Raw genomic sequence first — 16,088 nt, forward strand, 5'->3', positions numbered from 1 at the left:
GCGGAATATATGTCTCCTCCCACTCAGATCTCTAACCCTTGATTCCTTTCTGTCGCAGAGTATAATCAAGATCTGAGCCCGATAGTCCTTCTTTGTTGTTTCTGAATTCTACACAGCCTTCCTCACTATGATTGAGGTATTACTTGATGTGTGTGGGCACTACTCTAACACTTATAGATTTCAAAACAGTGAAGGAATAGAGAGAGAGAGGGTGGCGGCTCAGAGAGAGTTTTGAGTGAGAAAATTCTGTCAGAATAATGTGTTATCAAAACTGAAGCCTTTGTCTTCTATTTATAGAAGACCACCCAGGGATATGGTTGAATTAATTGACATTTAAAATTGAAAAATCAATGAGAAAAGGGAAGCTTAAGTGGCCGGCCTAGGCATTGTGGAAACAAGGCTTGCCACTTTTCCAACTTTACTTTTCCTACATTGATAGTTTCCTGTTTTGTCAAAAACTGCCAATTCCTTTGTTCAACCACATAAATGTCAAATCTAATTATTTAATAATTAAAATTAATTATCAAATAATTTATTGTCATTTATTTTATTAATAATAAAACTAATTAAAGTTTCCTAATTAATAAATATGCCCTTCAAAATTTCTATTTACTGTTTTGCCCTTAATAAGTGATAAATTCTCAAATAGACACAGTCTATCTTGAGAATTATAATTGATTAATTAAAATCAATTAAATGAGTCTTACAAGTAATATTATCTCAACTAGTGGGGGGACCATGGGTCTATATATCCGAGCTTCCAATAAGCAGATCTAGAATTTACTACTTAAATTCACTGACTTATTAATTCTTCGTTGAATCCACGCATAGAACTTAGAATTGCACTCTCAGTATATAGAATGCTCTATATGTTCCACCATATAGACACATCATTAGTTATCCATTTTTATAATCCTAATGTGATCAATGATCCTCTATATGGATGATTTACACTGTAAAGGGACTTAATTACCGTAACACCCTACAATGTATTTTATCCTTAAAACACTTAACCCTGTATAAATGATATTTCAACTAAGTGAAATGAGTACTCCATCATTTATCTCGTTTGGTTAAGCTCGAAGGAAATCACCCTTTGCTTACTATTCGCCAGATAGAAGCTATAGATTCCATATTTATGTTAGCGCTCCCACTCAATCGCACTACTGTGTTCCCAAGATGTACGTATCACCCTGACCCAAAAGTAGGCTTAACTAACAAATCAAAGAACACGAATAACACTCTTGAGATTGAGCATAACCATATCAGGATTTCGATCATGTGATCTAGGATCAACTTAGTGATATTGAATTGAATAGATATTTACGATAAGTTTTATAAATCTATTTCAAAGTTCAATATCGGTCCATTCCAATGCATACTCCATGCATCCAACCTGAGCTTTACTTTAACCAATGTTCTGGAAAGAACATAGCATTTCTCCAAATGCAAGTAAACTCTGTTGTAGATTGTCATATCAGTAAAACCCAGTGTTTTGATAAATCTAGGAATCCTTTATTCACATAGTCATGTTTACTTTCCACTGTGTTGACAACACAATAAACATGATCAAGTATGTGAAAGGGGTTTGGATGAATTTATAAATCAAATAGACAAACAATTGATTAAGTGAACCAAAACATACACAAATGAATGAAAAATACTTCTGTTACTTTATTGATATTGAATAATCTGGATTACATTGAAATAGAGTTTTATTTAGGGCATAAAACCCAACACAATTAATAAATATGATAAATGATAATATTATTTAATAATTATTTATAGTTATTAAATAGTTAAAATTGGCATTTAAATGGTTGAATTTGAAAATTTGCTTTTTTGAGAAAATCAGATGCAGAAAAGATAAAACTGCAAAATTGCAAAAAGTGAGGCCCAAATCCACATTGTATGGCCGGCCACTTTTATAAGGATTATCCTATGATATTTTCATTATTTTAATGCCAAATAATTCAAACCTAACCCTAGTGGAATGCTATAAATAGATAGTGAAGGCTTCAGGAAAATTACACTTTCTTTTGCTTTTTCCTTCAGAGAAAAACCTGAGCCTTCTCTCTCCCTATCTTTGGCCGACCACTCCCTCTCTCTCTTCTTCCTAAAGATTTCGAAATTCTTAGTGTTAGAGTAGTGCCCACACACATCAAGTGATACCTCAATCATAGTGAGGAAGATCGTGAAGAAAGACTTTCAACAAGAAGGAGTTTCAGCACTAAAGAATCAAAGAAAGAGATCCAGGTTCAGATATTGATAATGCTCTGCTACAGAAAGGAATCAAGGGCTAAATATCTGAACAGAAGGAGTCATTATATTCCGCTGCACCCAATGTAAGGTTTACTAAACTTTATATGTGTTTATTTCATCGTTTTAGAAAGTTCATATTTAGGGTGTTAATCAACATATTTGTGAGTAGATCTAAGATCCTAGTAAAATAATTTCCAACATTTATTAGTATCTTACTACCTAGGGGTGGGCATCCGATCCAATCCAAGATTTTTTTCCTCATCCGATCCAATCCAATTAGTAATTGGATTTGGAAAATTATCATCCGATCCAATCCAATCCATTAGACCTTAAAATCCAATCCAATTACTAATTGAATTGGATCGATTTTTTAATTGGATACCCAATTACACACCTAAATTTCAATATTAACTTAAAAATATAAGGGTGCGTTTGGAAAGCCATGTAATTAGAGATAATTACACAATTTGGCATGTTTGTGTGACCATGTAATTGCACTGTAACTATGTAACTGGAAGTAATTGAGGAGTTCCAATTACACTCTCCAATTCTCATGGCCCCCCATGAGAATTGAATGTAATTACACTGTGTAATTACTAAAAACTTTCCATATTAAACATTAGCTACTAAAAAAATATTATTTTCCCATATAATTACTAACTATTTTGCCAAACAAGATATTAGGAATTCATATGTAATTATCATCCGATCCAATCCAATCCATTAGACCTCAAAATCCAATCCAATCCAATCCAATTACTAATTGAATTGGATCGATTTTTTAATTGGATACCCAATTACACACCTAAATTTCAATATTAACTTAAAAATATAAGGGTGCGTTTGGAAAGCCATGTAATTAGAGATAATTACACAATTTGGCATGTTTGTGTGACCATGTAATTGCACTGTAACTATGTAACTGGAAGTAATTGAGGAGTTCCAATTACACTCTCCAATTCTCATGGCCCCCCATGAGAATTGAATGTAATTACACTGTGTAATTACTAAAAACTTTCCATATTAAACATTAGCTACTAAAAAAATATTATTTTCCCATATAATTACTAACTATTTTGCCAAACAAGATATTAGGAATTCATATGTAATTACCACCCCATATCCAAACACACCTTGCATTTTAAAATATAGTGTAATTACTAGACTGTGTAATTACCACCCTAGTAATTACCCTACCTAGTAATTACACAGTTACTTCCAAACACACCCTAAAGAAAAATACGTAAAAAAATTAAGTATAACTTTTTATTTTAAGTTTAATACTTCATTAATATACTATTCTTACAAGTGTATTGTAGCTAAAAGTTTTAAATAATTAAAACAACAACATTTCTAAGTAATGAAATAGAACAAAATATCATGAAAATAAATACACTAAACAATTAAGTGTTACAAATTCAACATACAAAAAAAATCTAATAAAAATATAATAAATATTTATTATACTATTCAATATTTTTTATTATATAAATAATTTTTTAATATATATAAATGTAATTAGATTGGATCGGTTTTTAATTGGATTTTGAAATTGACATCCAATAACCGATCTAATCCAATTAGAATCTAACTTTTAGCATCCAATCTAATTGTAATTGGATATCCAACTTTTTGTAATTGGATTGGATTGGATCGGTTCGGTTCAATTGAATTGGATTGGATGATGTCCACCCCTAATATTACTCATTAAGATAAGTGGCCAGTGGCCACCTGGGCGTGGTTTGTTTTCCTTAAGAATGTCATTTTTACTTTTTTGTGCTTAAAAAGGTTGGAGCCCACCAAAGAAAGGACGACCAAATTCAAAAACTGGTAAAACGACATGCTTCCAAACTCGAAGGAGACCCAACCCCAAAACCCCTCTAATTCTTTGGGACACGTCAAAGTCAGTTTGACTTGACCCATGGACTCATCTAATGACATGATATCCCATTCAATTATGCCATTTGACTCATAATAACTCATGCTTCATCAAATAATTATAAAGTAGTTAAATGCACAAATATATGTCAAAATATATTCTTCTTCTTCTTCTTTAATTATGGTGGGTCATTTTAATAAAGTGATTACAAAACCATACACATCACATATTCTTTTTTTCTTTTTTTTTTTGAAATTACACATCACATATTCTTGTATATGAATATTTAATGTAATTTTAGTAATCATCTCATAATGAAGATGTTTGTGCAGAAGCTGTAGCCGAGGGAGACCATTCTTGTTTAATTAATTGGCACTGTTTGAGAATTATTCCAAATTTTAATATGCACACAAAAAATATGAATAAAAAAGAGATAATAATAAAAACAAAAAAAGATTACAAAAATACGTTTCGTACTGAATTTTCAATATTTTTATGGTTTTCTAAATTTTATTTACATAAAATACGATCTTTTATGTTGTGCTATTGTTATTTTGTTGTTGATGTTTTGTTATTTGTACATTGTCTTTTTATGTTGTTTTGTTGTTGTTTTTGTGTTACATTCATGTGTTTTTTTTATATATTTTTATAAAATATTGTAAAAATGTTAAAAAAAAAAGTTTGAACGTACAAATGTAAAAATTTTACAAAATTTTATATTTTATGTAATTAAGTATTATCTTTTTCTTTTTATTTATCTACCTTAAAAAATTATTATATTATTCCAATATTTTATATCCAATTAAATGAAATAATAGAATAAAAATATATTATAATATATTGATGTATAATACCCATTTTTTTTTAAGTTAGCTAATAACAAATATAATTTCTTTTGTACATTTAAACATCTAATTTTTCAATAGAGTAAAAAATTATTTTATCGCCCAAACTTTGTCACTTAAATGGTTGTGCTCCCTGTAATATTAGCGTTGTCAAAAATAGTCAGTTAGTAAAATTTAAAAAATTTGTCCAAAAAATAAAACTATTTTGTTCCCTGAACTTTGTCACTTATACGATTGTGCTCCTTGTAATATTAGTATTATTAAAAATAGTCCCTTAACTTTTATCAATTAGTAAAAATTAAAATTTTTGTTACTTTTATAATTGCTTATGCAGCTAAAAAATTTTTTTTAAAAAAAAAGTAATTAAATTTTAAAAGGAAAACGTAATGAAGAATGCAATGAAATAATTCAAATTAATTTATAATGAAAACTCATTTTAACATAAAAATTATATTTGTAATCTAAATTTTAAAGAAAAAAAACTTGAACTTAAAATTGATTTGATTATAGAATATACTAAAGATTAAATAAAAATAAAATTTTGTAAAGTTTATTTTGAATTTAATTTCTTAGGTAGGAAATTAAATTAGACAATATTATGCCACATCAGCAAAGAAAATTGACAGAATATAATATAATACTATTTTTTTTATAGCCGTATAAAGTCTAAGGGGTATATTTAAAGGGAAATTTGAATTTCTATGCGTTCATTGGTTCAAAATTGGTACACTAAACTTAAGTATTGTATCAATACTGGCAAAATAGGTTAATTTTTCTTAAAACTCCATACTACTCCTCCCATTTAAACCAACCGTCTCTCTCTCTCTCTCTCTCTCTCTCTCTCTCTCTCTCTCTCTCTCTCTCTCTCTCTCTCTCTCTCTCTCTCTCTCTCTCTCTCTCTCTCTCTCTCTCTCTCTCTCTCTCTCTCTCAAACCCATCCTTCTGAGCACGAAGACCCACTCGACCCACCACCCGCGTGCCCCTCGCTCTCAGACCACGAAGATGACCACACCAACTCGACCCAACAACATCGACTTTCAGCCAAGGTAAGATTTCATCTCTATCGTATTTTGATTTTGTATTCATTTTTTATTGATGATTTAGGATTAAGGGGATTTTAAGCCATTATTTTATCTTTTTCAATTCCATATAATTTAAATACTAACCCTAGATGAAATTCTATATAAAGAATAAGATGGCTCTCATTATAAAACCTACATCAGACTATTCTGTTAAATAACTGAGAAACAAAGAGCCTCTCTAGAATTTCAAATTCTTCATATCTTCTTCCCTCTTGAAATCGTGCCCCATAGTGATAGAGTACATGCCCACTCATATCAAGTCAATACTCAATCATAGTGTGGAAGATTGTGAAGAATTCTATCACTAAAGGAGATCCAAGTTCAAATATTGGCTATACTCTAAGACAGAAAGGAACGAGGGTTACAAATCTGAACGAAGGAAACCATTATATTCTACTGCCACCAATGTAAAGTTTTCTACAACTTTATATGTATTTATTTTATTGTTTTAGGAAATTCATATTTAGGATGTTAGATTATAGAATATAATCAAACATACATGTTAGTAAATCTACATCCTGGTAAAATAAGTTCCAGCAGACTCTTACGTCATCATTGCCTTCAAATTACCATTCAGGGTCTAAACCATCACCAAAATCATCATGAAAGGAAATTCGTGCTACAATGTCAGTTATCGACATCATATTATTTAACTCAAGTAACACATCGGTCACCAATACCTCCGAATTCATTTATAGAACGAAACTCCCAATCTCACTACGAGTTTCCTTAATAGTACTTAGAGTGGGACTAGGATCGGTACAGACATTCTTCTTCACCAAAGTCACAAAAAAGAGAATAAATTCATCTGACTTCTTCATAAGCATAGACAAAAATAATCTTACACGCTTATCGTTTCTAATAACTTCAAGGCGATACATTAAGTCTTTCATGTACTTGTTATTCACTTCTAATTTCAAGTCATACTACACTTTATCAACATCGATTTCTTTGTACAAAAGATCAACCAAATGTGAGTAGGTTACATTCGTATCAATCTCGAATGCCAAATTTTTGGCTCGGTTACAAACTCAATTTCTACCCTCAAGCTCTCAAACAACATTATACATAACAATGCAAAAACAGTTGAACTTGTCACAGACCTTAAAAAAACACAACTAAAAATTTAGAACAAAAATCTAAAAAAAAAAGTGATAAAAAGCCCTCAAAAAGCCATAAATCTATCAAGCATCGGACCCCATCGAGCTTACTATCAGGCCCATCATCCATGTCCCTAGGTCCACGATGACAATCGGACTAGCATCGAGCCCTGCCTTTAGGTCCAAGTTGACCATTGGACTAGCATTGGGCCAATCGGGCCGTCATCCCTGTCCTTAGATCTAAGAACCCCATCGAACTAGCATCGGGTCCCATTGGACTAGACGAAAAAAATGCAAAAACCAGACAATAACCAATTCAACACAAAATATGAAAAAACAGCAACAACCCACAGATCAATCATGAAACAACATTCTAAACTAATTATAAGAAGCAATAACAAACAAAAAAAAATTACTTACCCATTGATTGTTGCCCAAGTTTGTTCGGTGCTGCAAGAATGGAGTCTCACACCAAAACTCCGTAACTTTTAGTACTTTGTAGTAGCTTGAAGAGATTAATTGTATAGTAAAAATAAAATTTAAGTGTAAATTGGTTAGAGAGAATGGGAGAAAATAAGGTTTTGATAGAAGAGAGTGAATAGAGGAAGAGAAGGGACGGCTAAAAGGGTAAGGAGTGTATACAGGGGCATTTTGAATACTCAACATAATGTATACCCATCAATATGTATTAACATTGGCCTAATTTTTCATTTTTCAATTAATATATGCATAAAAATTAAAATTCCAGAAGTAAAATAATTTTTTTATTCTTTATAATGATACTTTGAGAGTTCAAATAATTTAAAATGAACAGGTTTTATTTCCAGTTACTTCACCAAAAACAACCAGATTAAACAAACACTTCCACTCCACTCTTGACAATCTTTTAATAATTTGATTCTTAGCTCGAAGACTTTGGTACGTAACAAGCTTTTAACCTTAAAATATTTGAAAAATATGTAATAGCATGTAGTTTGACATATCCTTTAATCTTAATTTTGGTAGAATATAATTTTTTTGTACACCTACCTAAGAATTCCTAGGTGCATTGTTGATATTGACCACGTACCCCTCTACCAAAATTTCTAGAGCTTTAACGACTTTTACTTTAATTATAAAATTTTCAACCCATTTCTTGTACTACTTGGTATGTTACTAGACTAATTTTTTTAAAAAAAATATTATTATTATTATTCTTAAGAGTTCATGTTCATCCAAAGTTCTCACTTAATTTTAAAATTTTCCCATCCATAATGTAAAAGGTAGTTACTTTAAAAGCTTTAAATCAACCACCAAAGTGAAAAAGAGTATTCTTCAACAAACAAACAAAAGGTCAAAAAAGTAAAAGTTCTGCATCTACTCCGGCCCTAAAACACCTTGCACCCAAATTTTGGTTGTAACATGCAACATGGCATCATGATATTCACCTAAAATTACTGACTTAGAATGCCACTAAAAATAGACAAATGAAAAGTTAAAAAGTAAAAGCTACAATAATGTCAGTGCTTTTGTTTGGCTTTGGACTTTAATGGATATTATGAGATTGGTTCAATCAAACAGAAAATACAATGTTTGACATTATTGCTTTTTAGTAAAGAATATATGTATTAAAAATAAAAGCAGCAGTTTGAAACACATAGCAGTGAGATCACTAAAAAATTGAACCACCATTTTAAATTTCCTTAAGATTAATATGATCTTCAAAGAGAAAAAGATAGTACATGCAATAACTACATAAATATCCACAGCAACTGTATGTTACACCAATGATAATAGCATGACATACAATATAGTTTTCAATACAAATTGCTTTTAAAAGGAAGTGCAGCATCAGATGGGAAAACCAAAGTTAAGCCCTTCTTCTCCCCTACAATCTTGGGTAATTGGTAGCCAGTAATAATCTCCTGTTTAACATAGCAAAATGATGGCCTCTAACTAAAGTTACCTAGTTTAATTGGTGGGTATGGGTACTAGAGGAGTATAGACAAAACTATCATGCAATGCAAGGGATTGACATTCCCAAGCATCGAAAATGGCATCCCAAAAAGGGAAAATCTGGCAGGGGAGGGTTCTTAGAAAGCAGGTATCCGTATTAACAGGGGAAAAGTATTGGGGAAGGGTCTCTTCGCAACTTACCGTCCACCAGATCAAGTTTCTTCATCTTCTCCTCACACCAAACTAGCTGCTCATTCGTAATCTTCACCATTCTAAGGACCCTCGACACGACTTTGACATCGATTAAGCCAAACAACAACGGAACATCTTCTTGTATCAATGGCCATGACCTCTTTTTCCAACCTCTCCTTTTCTTGCGCAGTTCCTTGAGCTTCATCTCTTTCTGCATTACAGAAAGACAAATAGCAGGGTCCCATTATGAGACTTTCGCTTAACAAAACTAATGCAATAAACATTTGCTTTACATCTACACTTGTTCTGAGTACATAAACTCCCATCTATGTTTTAGTGACGTATTAGCAAGTGGATACAATATCTTAATGCCACTAGCTTAAACCCTGACCTCAGATATATACTTTACTAACTATGTCAATGATGCCACTTACTTTCTATATGTTTATGGAGAATAATGAATGTCCATTAGAGAATAAAGTAACCCATAAGTTGCAAGATTCAAAACTAATTCAGATAGCTCAGTTTTTTCCATTTAAAATATTAGAATCCATCTTATATTGCTGCTTAAGCCAAGAGGATATTACAGCATTAAACAATCTGAATAATCACCATTCAACCCCAAAATGCCTACGCTAAAACGCATGGCATACCAGGACTAATGAAATTGAATAGATGGTATACCAGGATTTACTGGTTATTCCTTTTAAAACCTTGATAAATTAGAGGAACGAAAAATCTTGTAGTACAAAAAGCTTAGGTGGCGTTTAGTTGGAGGTAATGAAATAGAATGGAATGAAAAGGAAACACTTTTCATTCTATTCTTTTATTTGGTTGCATATTAAAGTATCCGAATGTTATTCCATTTTTTCACTATTTTCATGAAATGACTATTCTATTTTTCAAATAGAAGGAAAGACCGTTCCAATGCATGATGACAAAAAATTTAATAATTTTTTTATTAATTTTTTTATGCATTTAAAATTTTATTCCATTCAATTCCATTCCTATTCCCATTCCACTCTTATTCCTATATTTTCATTCCTCCTAACCAAACGCCACCATAGTGAATGTACTTGTTCCTACAGTAATTACCAAGCATGATGTTGTGGTGATTCAATCAACTCGGCCAGCTCATTGACATGTAACAATTACTTTAGTTAGCTAATTTCCTAATATATATTAGTAAGTAGTTAGTTATCTATTCTTTGTTTGAGCCAATAAATAAGAGTCCTAGCATCTTTTTTCATTTTACTGAATTTTAAGACAACTTGAAAGAGAGTTTTGGGGGATGTTAAAGAGAGCATTGTGTGTTTGATCAATGCCTCTCAATGTGAGCTGAATTGTAGTCGTGTAGTGCTAGGCTCTTTGTTCATTGGAGATTCAATAAAGAATTCATTAGCAATTGTTATTGACTGTTTCTCCTTCAGAATAGTTCTTTCATCTCTTTCTCAGTTTTGATTCATTTTGATTTATTGTTAATGTTTGGTTCTCATTGTTTTGTAGCATATATTGAATTCTATTCTTGAATTGGTGTAGGAACTCACACCACACATGATATACCCATTTTACATTAAGAGAAAGTTTTTAATAAACTAGCCCAACTACCTTATCATATATCTTTATTGGTCATACTATCTAATTTTCTTTAAGGGCATTTGTCTTTAAACTTTTACATACCTTCTCGAGAGATGATTGAATCTGGTGAAGTGGGGTTGCATTATGGTTCTGGTTTCCAAAGAGATTAAGAGACCCGCTTGATTTTTTCTTATCCATCTTGAGGAAAAGGTGGAAAGTTAGAATTGAAGACTCCATAATCTTGATAAGATCAGCGGCAAGAACAGTTAACGGTGACTCTTCTCCCTCTATCTCTTTTTGATCCGAAGCTGAACAGACTCATCAACAAAATACTAAATAAAGAAAAAAGCTCAACAAACAAATAAACTATGCATGCTCCCATTAGTAATAGGTAAGATATTATAACAAAACACTCCATAAACTATGTAGCAAATTTAAGTAGGTGTATCTTACCTTTCACATTAGGGACCTGTACCAATTTAGGAAGAGACTTCCTTGCACGAGCATAAATTTCTGCCCTCAGACCTTGCTCAAATGGCTCATTCTCTATATACCTTTGTAACAAAACCTGGAATTGTTGAAACTGTTGAGCACTGTGGTTGTAGCAGGTGGAATTTTCAGGTTGGCACACAATTTTCTGACACATCTGGGTGTATTGGCAGTGAAGTGCCTCCCAAGTCAAGCAAATCTGAGCTACATATGCTGTTTCAATATCCTGATAAGGGTCATGCTGCAATTGCTGAAGATGCTCAGTTTCATCATCAGGTTCTTCAAACTTTTTCAAAGAGAGACAGCGGAGAGGCGATGTCAGCTTTTTAGATGCAGATCTTGGTGATGGGGTGGTGGGAGTTTGGGAGCCTGCATGACAATCTTACAATGAGAATTCCAAAGAGTTCTTACGAAATTTTAATGTTGAAAATGCTAGAGAAACTAAACAAGAAACAATGAGTCTGAATATTGATTAATTTCGTCCAAGATTTAACTTCATAAACATTGGAATAAGTCAGATAAATCCCTTTAGATATGCTTCTCCACTTGGGAGATTAGAATTGTATAAAAAGCATACCAGGGAACAACCCTGCCCAAAATGATAACACATCCAATAGTATGGCTGGCATAATGCACTTCTAAAGATTTGTATCAAGTCCAATAGTACAATGCTCATCTACCAATGAATGGTGAGAGAGAAAATACACCTATCTCGTTACAACTGGCAGTTCATATTATGTTTGGGAAAAGACAAGTTTCTACTTTTAAGCAGAGGATGAAGCTTAATGTTTTATCTTATTACTGAAATAAAAGCATTATTAGCTTAACAAAATTGAGCATATTGAAGAATCCAAAAGATTAATAATGAAAACCAGACAATGGCAAAACCACTTTAAACCACACATGTTCAAACAAATAGCAAACCTATATCAGGCTGTCAGCTAAGCTCCCTTAAAATATAGAAACAAGCACAACTTCGTTCTCACTGTATTCCCACACTAATACTTGGAATGAATCTCAAATGCCTACATTAGCATACTCATTTTAAACAAAGTGAATAGCATCATGATTTGAGCTCAAGTTACAAAAAGGTGATTTCTAAATATATATATATATATATATATATATGAATCTTCAGATTTGAAATGAGAGTGGGAACCTAGAAAAAATAATGAAATAACATAATAATCTTTTACCATTTTCTTTGAGCTGTTGAGTGCTCATACGATCAAAGAACAACATCCTCTCACAGTATTTGTCATACAAAGCATCAAATCCACCCCACCATTGTCGACCTTCTGCCTCAACATCTCTCCACTCACAAGAGCTTCTCTCACCTTCCTCATCTTCCTCTTCTCCTTCATCTTCTTCAGCACATGACTCTTCTTCAGGAATTAAAACCATAAAACTATTCCTTCTAAGTTCTTTTAATCTTCTTTTTACCTCATTTGTGATGAAATCATCATCATCATCATCCTCAGCTTCGGCTTCAGCACTGGGATCAGCATCATTTGTCTTAGTTGAAAGTTCATCACCTCCTCCATTCTCCTTCTTTAGCTCTTCTGGCTGAGGCACAGGCTTGTCCTCTATTTCACTTTCCACAACTGGTTTGTGGGCTTTCCTGAATTTCTTAACTTTGAAGAAATCCATATTCAGTTATTTATCTGTGAAGTAAGACTGGTTGGACTTATTAAGTTCCAGTTCACACTCCCTGGATCACGACAGACCCAAAAAGCTAACTTTGTGGACAATAAACAATATTCAATCAGAAAAGGCACCACCTTTTTCGTCCAGATCGGATAATAAAGCCAATAAGAACTTGTCGGTGCAAATGTTCTGCACCACAAATGTAAGCAAAAATGACCCCAGAAATTTTCTCGAGAAGATGTGTGAAATGCTCTCAAGTTCCTTGAACACGTTTTGAGCAAAAAACTGATAAGTAAAAATCCATGCAGATCTTACCAGAAGCGTCCAAATGCCATTAAAGAAAATCAGTGATCTGAAGACTGAACAGAACGACACCCAAATAAACTTCAGCCAAAATCCACTGAAGACAAAAACAGAAAAGGTTGCAACTTTGATGTGAAAAAAAAAAAAAAAAAAACCCAGAATTTCAACAAGTTTCAGAGAAGAAATAGCAGAGGCACTAAGAAACTTTAGCTGAACATGCTCATTCTACTCACGCAAACGCTTGATAAAACTTACAATGCGGTAGAAAGCATGAACAGATTCGCTTTAAAGCTCAAAAAAATCTACACCAAGCAATTCAAGTTTTGTTGATCACAGCTAATAAGCACTCTTCAACTGATAGAAACTCTAGAAAACTTTCAAACCCCAAAACCAAGACCAAACAATGTGCTCCAGAATACTCTGAGATCACAAAATGAAAAAATCCCACAAACCCACAAACCAAAACTTGTAGAGAAGAAAGATAAAGAAAAGGAGAAGAGGGTGGTAGCAACAAAAGACACAGTAGACTAGAGAGAGAGAGAAACCCTAAGGAGTCACTGTTAAAAACGTCCCAAGAAACAAGAGTGGAAGAAAGTTAAAAGAGAAAAACCTGTGAATTGTTTGGGCAAAACGAAAACGCCATAAATGTGACAACCCAATTAAGAAAAACAATTATTTTTCACTATCTTTTGAGTTCGCAACTTTTTCAATTATTTTTTAAAAAAACAAAAAAGAAAAAAATAACCAATCACTTTTAGTTATGGTATTCTCCATTGAAGGTAAGCTTGAGATTAACACTGATTAGTTTAATACACTTTAATAAAGTTAATAGATTTGAAATGAGAGAGTTAAAAATGGTGTTGGGTTTTGGAGTTTTCTCGTAAAAGGAAGAAGCGCGCGGGTCAATGTGTGTGTGTGACAGTGAGAGAGAGAGAGAGAGAACAGTCATTGCTTTGCATTGCACTGCAATTTGCAGCACAGCGGTATCAGTGAGGAGAGAGAGAGAGAGAAGGGCAAAGCAAAGTCTGTCGTACAACAGAGAATATTGTCAGAGGAAAACACGCATAAATATAAGACCGCGAAAAAGTGGGTTTGATTTCATTTTGTTCGTTTAACATATCAAATTACATATTTATCCTTCTTGTATTTCCTTAATCTCTGATTTTTTTATTTCTTGTCTTCTTATTAGTACTAGGTGAGGTGTACTTACCTTACCTATGTCATGTAGTTCATCGTACCTGTGTAACATAATAATTATTGGACTATGCCCTAATTTAACATAATTTTTTTAAAACAAATTGAGTTTCATGCTCTTTACACTATGTTTGAGTAAAAGGGGGAGAGATTGGATTTATGAATTTTATTGTTTGGCAAGAGAAGTTGAGTAAGCGGAAGGAAGAAAAGAGATGCATGGAATACAAGAAAAAGATTAAAAAAAAAACATATAAAAAGATATTACTACATGTTATAAAAAGAGTGCAATCTCATGATAAGTGGACACGCAGATTTAGTTTTGGATGAAAAAAGATAACGTGCCAATATAGTGGCCCTCATAGAGCCAACTTCGCACGACTTAAACTTGCGAGAAGATGATCGAGATAAGAATCTAGTCGCATACTATGCTTGGTGTTACATGCGTGCTAAAATGGCACGTTACATGCTAAGTGATGCCCACAAGTTGGCCAAGTGGTGGTCTAGTGGTGGTGCATGTTGTGGCGCATGCTGGTGGTAGGGGTGTTCACAAAGTATCCGATCCAATCCAATCCGCACGATCCAATCCAATCCAATCCGCAAAATGCGGATATCCGCACTTGTGCGGATTGGATTGGATTGAAAAATCTAAAATCCGCACTTGTGCGGATTGGATGTTGTTTGACCTCAAAAAGTAACCGATCCAATCCAATCCGCACTTAATTATACATATTTTTAAAAAAATTATAATATATAATATATATTAATTAAAAAAAAACACAAACTTCTTTTAGTAACATATTGAGTTGGTGTATTTTATTTATTTTATAATAAAAAACACAAGAAAAATAATTCTTATTCACATAAACACATACACATAAATTTAAATATATGTATACTAGCTTAGTCATTTTAGTAAGAGATACATATATATTTTAGTGTAAATCTAAAAATAAGTACATATATATTGATATATATATGTATATTGGTTTGATTTGTATATAAATAGAGATGAAAATAAATTATTATTGGAGATTAAGAAACAATAGTATTTTTTTAATTTTTTTCTATGAAATATTAAATAATTTATTATTAAAAAAATAACCGATCCAAAATAACCGATCCAATCCGCACTATTGCGGATTGGATTGGATTGGATTTAAACTCTTATGCGGATCGGATTGGATCCAAAATATGAAATCCGCACTTAGTGCGGATTGGATGTTGTTTGACCAAAAAAGTGCGGATTGGATCGGATGAACACCCCTAGCTGGTGGCATGCTGATGCTTAGTTTGTATGTAGTGGCATTTTCGTAAATATCTTCAATATTGTCCGGATCGGGATGGGACTTGGTTTTCGCCATTTATTTGGGTCTACAAATAGAATGGTGCAATCGGTTTGGCAAAGCTATGTGATTCGGTATGCGGTTTGGCCGTATGTCTACAGAGCCAAAATCATGTATGTTCCTAGTAGGCTAAAAGCTCAAAATGCTCTTTAAGGGGGTACCCTAGTGTCATCTCTCCACCACCCCTTGCAGCTTGGTCCTAAGTGAGCTACTACTAGTCAGTGGGACTAGTAGGGCGG

General features: G+C 32.7%; 1 protein-coding gene across 3 annotated transcripts; it reads right to left on the reverse strand.

Annotated features, from left to right (window-relative positions):
• Positions 1-8,888: 8,888 nt before the first annotated feature.
• On the reverse strand, positions 8,889-14,344 carry LOC115714366 (uncharacterized). Of its 3 annotated transcripts, none has more exons than XM_030643042.2 (6): positions 13,568-14,344; positions 13,325-13,409; positions 12,559-13,198; positions 11,327-11,731; positions 10,976-11,181; positions 8,889-9,506 (listed from the first exon to the last, which is right to left on the reverse strand). In XM_030643042.2, the coding sequence occupies exons 3-6, from the start codon at positions 13,010-13,012 to the stop codon at positions 9,261-9,263; spliced, it is 1,311 nt and encodes a 436-aa protein (XP_030498902.1). In that variant the 5' UTR covers positions 13,013-13,198; positions 13,325-13,409; positions 13,568-14,344; the 3' UTR covers positions 8,889-9,260. The 3 variants fall into 3 exon arrangements, with proteins under 3 accessions (XP_030498902.1, XP_060969305.1, XP_030498901.1); XM_061113322.1 differs by having other exon boundaries at positions 13,923-14,341; XM_030643041.2 differs by having other exon boundaries at positions 12,559-13,409; positions 13,568-14,341.
• Positions 14,345-16,088: the final 1,744 nt, after the last annotated feature.

The sequence above is a fragment of the Cannabis sativa genome, chromosome 4 (assembly GCF_029168945.1).
Source record: "Cannabis sativa cultivar Pink pepper isolate KNU-18-1 chromosome 4, ASM2916894v1, whole genome shotgun sequence".
NCBI classification, from domain to species: Eukaryota; Viridiplantae; Streptophyta; class Magnoliopsida; order Rosales; family Cannabaceae; genus Cannabis; species Cannabis sativa.